This window comes from Triticum urartu, chromosome 3 (assembly GCF_003073215.2).
Source record: "Triticum urartu cultivar G1812 chromosome 3, Tu2.1, whole genome shotgun sequence".
Lineage (NCBI taxonomy): Eukaryota > Viridiplantae > Streptophyta > Magnoliopsida > Poales > Poaceae > Triticum > Triticum urartu.
In genome coordinates this window covers 103,702,929-103,709,175 of record NC_053024.1, presented here as the reverse complement: position 1 = coordinate 103,709,175, position 6,247 = coordinate 103,702,929, and the positions used below count along the sequence as shown (strand labels likewise).

Genomic DNA, 6,247 nt, shown 5'->3' with positions numbered 1-6,247 from the left:
CAGCCCCATGGTACAGAGAGTATCATGACTTTCGAAGATGGAGAACATATGTATATATATGTTTTACATACAAAGTGCATAACATGAACCTCATTCAGCAAGTTTATTTGAGAAGGTAAAGCTAGTTCTAAGAAAATAAAGAGATAGGAAGTCCATGAACCAAGATTTGGTTTCATAAATCCTGCACCAAAGATGGAAAGACCAGAACATCAGGTCTGTTAAACACCTTTCTGAACTCAGAAGGCAACACATCAACAACCATCTCGAAATTTCATAGCTCATAGTAAGACAGTTTGAATGCTTTGTGAACGACATTCATGACAATACACATTAGTCTCATGCACATAACTAGAGTTGCAACCAGCAGTTACAAGCAATGTATAGAGGATTAGTAGGCACACATATATTGCGACAGATTCAACATGGTGTACTTGAACTAGGTCCATATATCACATTAACGAACACATTTTTCATCCATTATTTAACGCAAAGTAAAGGTTGTCCGCTCCCTTTGGTGGGTTGTGCTGCAAAATATTAAACAAGTAAAAGTCAAAGGTTTGCAAACATACTAAACATGTTTTAACTGATGAGGAGCAAAAAGTAAATACCCCTGTCATGTTTGCCTCGTTAAGTAGAACAATATGCTGATGTTGAACCTTCTTGGATGCTACTTGCTCTGCAAACAAGAAGGAAATCAGATTATGAAAACATGAAAGAAGATATACTATTTAGATTATGGTCTATTGACCTTTTTCCTTTTGTTAATGGCCTCCTCTGAACCCAAGGAAATCAGATTATGAAAACATGAAAGAAGATATACTATTTAGATTATGGTCTATTGACCTTTTTCCTTTTGTTAATGGCCTCCTCTGAACCCCTCTTCAATCTCTTGACACTGCCCTTTGTATTTGCAATATCAGGGGGATGAATATTGATGATGCTTGGGAATGTCGTTCCAATAAAGGATTCAAACTCTTGAACTTCACTTTGTTCGTCAAGTGGCGTTGTCTGACTCAAGTGTGCAAGAGCATCAGCAACAGCTTTGTTCAAGTATTCCATCTTGTCCTCACAATGTTTAGCTTCATGCAATGCCAAGCTGAACCGCGAGCATGTTTGTGAGTACAATTTCTTGATGATAGGTGAAAGAGAAGTAGATGACCCTTCCAGCTCATGTCCATTGGCATCATAGCAAAGATGTCGTGCAGCCATTTTAGTCCACCTATGCAGCACATATTGGCTAGGAATTTCATTACACCCATCATTCTTTAAGACAACAATGATGTGAGAGCAAAGGATGCCCAATGATTCAAACATTCGACATGTACATTGTGCAGCCTTTGTATTAGTGTTGAAGCGGACTGTTCTTATCCTTAAACTAAGGTCACCAATGCTCGTGGTTCGGACATCACCAACCTGCTCAATGGTTTTGACATGACGACGATCCCTTGCAGCCACCACCTCACGTTGGAAAGCAACAAAAATATTGTGAGTATACACTTCTCTGGCATGAGCCTCAATTCCCCAGCAAGTCTCGAGTACTGGCAAGGTATGAAGTGCACAATTATCCTCTTGCAACTCCTTTTGTCGTTGCTCTTCCAAAGCGGTTTCAAATCTTACCCAAAACTCAATCAAGGTAAGCTTTCGGTTAGTGAAGTGTCGAAAAAATGCATTCTCACTCTCAGATCTAGATGTTGTACGTAATATTCCACCAAGGGAGAAATCCATAAAGTATGCTGGAATCCATGATTCCCGTAAACCATACTTCTCTTTCAACCATTCATTATCCTCTAGGCCAAACTCAGAAATTATTGAGGACCACCGTGATTCAAACTCATCTGGAGTCTCTGATCCCCGGACACATGCCATGAATCGTGGTTTAAAATCTTCATTGTCTCTCAAGATGGGTCCAACCTTTTCAGGGAGTTTCATCAGAATATGCCACATACAAAGTCGATGCTTTGTGTTCGGAAATATAGATTCTATTCCTCTTCTCATGCTTTGATCCTCGTCAGTTATGATTAGCTTTGGTGCAACCCCACACATTGCTTTCAAGAAAGTCTGAAATAACCATTTGTATGATGCAATCTTCTCGTTTGACAAAAATGCAGCACCGAATGTAACACAAGATTTGTGATGGTTAACTCCAGTGAAAGGGGTAAATACCAGGTCATACTTGTTAAACCGATATGTAGAATCGAAGGATACAACGTCACCAAATAATGAATAGTTCTTTCTACATATACTATCAGCCCAGAAAATATTTGTCAGTTTATTGTTCTCATCTACCTGGTAATCATAGTAGAATGCTGGATTGGCCTTTTTTTATTTTCCATTATATCTACTATAAGTTGTCCATCTGCTCCCTTAATCGCTGCCTTGAAATCACGCTGACAGTTTTGTAAGTCACGTTTTGTGCAACCGATATTTCCTGGCCCACCCTTTTCTATGCTAAGCAAGCGAAAAGTTTTTGAAGTGCCAAGCAATGCCTTACTGCATGTAAATAATTTGTTTCTCAAATCACTAGTCACCTCTCTATTTGACCTGATGAGATGCCTCTTACTTGGTGAGACAAGTTGGTGCGTGTGCGATTGAACAAACTGGACGACCTCGTACTTGTTGTCATCTTGCCTTTTCAATCCCATCATCGCCTCGCAACCGCATCTGCTTATCTTGATATTTCTTTTAGCCTTTTTTCTCCCCACTTCTTGAGTAACTTGACCTAGATCCACTGGTTTTTTCTTCCTCCAACCTTGTCTTGCGCAAACAAACTTCTTCCAGATTATTACACCACCCTCTCCTTTGTGTTGTGTCCATATGCGTACAGAGAAGCCAACCTCATGAGCATACATTCTATAGAATGCCAAACCTGCCTCCCAGCTATCAAATCGCATTCCAATTGAGGGTTGTAGGCTGTCATCACACTCTGGCTCATAAGTTGACCCCTGCGTACACAATGGATTAGCTCCAGAACTGAAACCCATGAAACTAGTAAATGAAATCACTAAGTAATAAACTTACACACGCGGGTAGGCTACTGGTTCTTTTCGGTGTGCTGTAACGATCTTCATCATGTATGCCGAATCTCGTTTGGACCTATCAATGTTGTTTGAACTTAAGTCAAGTGTGACACGCACAGATGAAACATGAGTAATATGACAAAGAAATACCATGGAAAAATTGTTGGCATCATCTTCAAGTCCCATCGCTGTAGTTGACCCGACACTTGGAGCAATACTAGTCATTGACTCCATCATTCCCTGCTCGAGGCAGCAAAAAGTGTAAGATATTACATGCAGGTGCCCCTAATTAGCTTGTCAATGAGGTCTAAAAAGTAAGTAGCGATGAAAGAAAATGTCTAATGCAGCATTTAGATGTACTATAGAAAAAGAGAGAAAACGGTGCTAATGAAGAACATTCCTGAGTACACCAGTATATATTTCCCCGCACGAGTTCTTTGTCCACTTACATGGACCCAACGACCGTACGCCACCAAAACCATCTCATGCGCTGCTTAATTTGCTCCTTCTAGTTAATTAAGTGCAGATTCATTGCTTATATGCCGGTTACTAACTCCATCCTAATTGGAATGGTGGTCGGTCCTTGAGAGAGAGATAGTAGCAGAGGATGAAATGAAATTAACTGTTGTATGATTGCTTGCATCCACTGATTTCAGAACAAACAAACATAAATGTTCAAGCAGTAGCTTATATTTTTCGGACTATTCAGTCTTCAAACACACATAGGATTAGGATGAACATGAAGAAAATGAAAGGAATCTGAACCAAAACTTGCAGAAATATGGATTATGCTACATCTAACTCGTCTTTTCTTATTGTTTCCTTTCCTTCTAATGAAAACTATCTTGCTTATCCATACTGCATTTTCTCTCTTGGTTGTGTCAGCATGATTGATTCTACAATATAACCAGCGATTCAACCACATCCAGATGATCTGACTAGATGTGCATGGACTTGCTACTATTAACCTCCATTAATTTGTACAAGTTCTACGTGCTTCATCCACAACACACACAAAACTAAATGTTCTAAGTTGCTAACATTTTTCTGTAAATTACTGACATTTTTACTTCGAACTCGGTTAAAATTACTTCAAACTCATTTCAGGCCATAAGTTGCAGACATTTTTTCTGTTTATAATTTCTCGAATATGTAGTCTAAGCAAAATATAGCAAGTTATTTCAGTGATATATTGCCTGCGCCCTGATACAGAGAGAGAGATCACCACAATTTACTCAAATAAGATTAGCTACATCTAACACAATCAGCATAAAGGGTTGATGGATTAGAACCAAAATACACAAATAAGAACGCAGGTCTGTAACATCTAAAAGGATACCTGAAGGCTGGAGTTCTCTTCTCCGGCGGCGACAGATCTAGCCGCCGGCGGATCGCGGAGGTAGGCGCCGGGTGTGGTGGGGGGTGGCGCGGAGGTGGAGAATGGAGGCGCGGGGATGGGGCGGGCTGTCCGTTGTACGTCGGACCACGGCGAGGTCGCAGGGCAGCCGCCGGTGAGGTCGCAGTACAGCACACAGCCAGGTCCGCCGCCGGAGCCCCGGATCCTATCTGTTCGTGTTCGCTCAGCTTGGGGCAGCACAGGTTGGATAAACTTACGCCTATTCTGTACTTAGCTGGGGTGTTTTTTGCAAAAACTTAAGACTGGGGCGTTCTGGTCCCATCCCGTCCCTTCATTCGTACCCAACGTTTGGGATGTGCAGGGTGCAGCCGGAGCATGGAATCCCTCGGAGCACAGGATATTTTCCCCAAGCAACTACTCCTAGTAGGGAAATCAAAGGTTCAAAGCTTCCACACCGTGGGTCTTTCTTCTTCAGCAGAAACCGCATAGGCACTTGCCTTTCTCGCAGCCGCCGGGGCCTGGAAAGAGCTTCATGCACTCAGCGTTGCACAGCTCGTCTGTGCAGGGCTTGTCGAGCTCGATGTACGTCGTCGAACAAAAGTCAGGCCGCACCCTGCTGCCCGACGACGGTGGTTCCTTGGCCGAGGCTCCTGCAGGTCGTCGTCGACGGAAAGAAGATTCATCAGGCAGAATAAACTGACCGAGAGTGATATGCAGCGAACCGGCCGTGATTCAAGAATCATATTGAGACGAAGGGAAGCAACCGCGTCTTGTCTCACCGTGGGTCAAGACCGCAGCGGCCGTGCACACGAGAAGCAACACCGCGGCGCCGGGCACCGAGGTCATCGCTCTTCTCTCCCGCCGCGAAGTTGGAGCTGCGCTTCGAGTCTTGAAGAATAGCGCACACTGGTTGTTGGCTAGCTTGGGGCGGGCGACGCACGTACGGGATGGACGAGACGAAACAGACCAGCTGAAGCATGGCTGCACTGCACTTATAGAAGGGCGAGCGATGAAGACAACGGTGGCAATGCATCAGGCAGGCGCGCGATGGATGTATGGGGGCAGGCGAACATGGCGTCCGGGCGTGGAGGATGATAAGGCCCAGCCGAAAAAAAATCCTATAAGACCCGGCTCGTATGCTCCCCGAGAGACCCAGTCCGATTGGTGACACCTGTATATCTCAATCTCAAAGCACCAGTGCCTCTGTTATCACCCAGCTTACCGATTCCTACCCAAACGAATAGGGTTATCCACGACGCGAACTCCTTTTTACCGGAGCCGGGATGTACCGGCATAGCATCCACCGTTCAGCTGCTTTGTGATCTGAGTCTAAATGAAACCCATTCATATGTATGCCCATGTATTATGGCAAGTAATCATTTGTATATGGTCAAATCAATGTCACATCAATAGGACCCATGGCAGGAAATGCAGTACTATTTGCAGTGGGATGTACGCATGCATGCGGCATCTCTCCTTTCTCTCTCTCAAACAAATTCATGCATTTTATTTTTGTTTACATTTTTAGATGGCCAATATTTTTTACAGTAAAGTTTTATTATTCAAAAATTTCATATATTCAAATTCCTGAACATAAGATCTTTAGAATAAGACCAATCTTGAATATATTTAAACTAGTTTAATTTTTACTATTTCAATCATATCAAAATACTAATTTCACTCATTTCAAATTACAATTTTTTTTAAAAATGAAATCAGTTATTGAAATGATTGAAACCACTTTTCTGAATATAGTTTTCTTTGTGAGCTTTATATTTCAGCTTCTGAAACTATGTCTTCAATGGGGTGATTGTAATGTGTTTTTCTGAAACTAGTGAAATCTATCTTTTGTAATGAGTGTAATCAGTTTTTT

At 42.4% G+C, this 6,247-nt stretch overlaps 1 protein-coding gene across 2 annotated transcripts; it reads right to left on the bottom strand.

Annotated features, from left to right (window-relative positions):
• Nucleotides 1-251: 251 nt before the first annotated feature.
• LOC125543141 (protein FAR-RED IMPAIRED RESPONSE 1-like) lies at nucleotides 252-4,656 on the bottom strand. 2 transcript variants are annotated; one of them, XM_048706390.1, is made up of 6 exons: nucleotides 4,357-4,656; nucleotides 3,168-3,257; nucleotides 3,019-3,093; nucleotides 749-2,942; nucleotides 609-676; nucleotides 252-524 (listed from the first exon to the last, which is right to left on the bottom strand). In XM_048706390.1, exon 4 carries the CDS (start codon nucleotides 2,041-2,043, stop codon nucleotides 829-831), a length of 1,215 nt encoding a protein of 404 aa, XP_048562347.1. In that variant the 5' UTR covers nucleotides 2,044-2,942; nucleotides 3,019-3,093; nucleotides 3,168-3,257; nucleotides 4,357-4,656; the 3' UTR covers nucleotides 252-524; nucleotides 609-676; nucleotides 749-828. The 2 variants fall into 2 exon arrangements, with proteins under 2 accessions (XP_048562347.1, XP_048562348.1); XM_048706391.1 differs by having other exon boundaries at nucleotides 844-2,942; nucleotides 4,357-4,655.
• Nucleotides 4,657-6,247: the final 1,591 nt, after the last annotated feature.

Bases quoted from the DNA above. Each gene is read 5' to 3' on its own strand.
- LOC125543141 (XM_048706390.1), bottom strand. From the start codon at position 2,043: ATGTGTGGGGTTGCACCAAAGCTAATCATAACTGACGAGGATCAAAGC.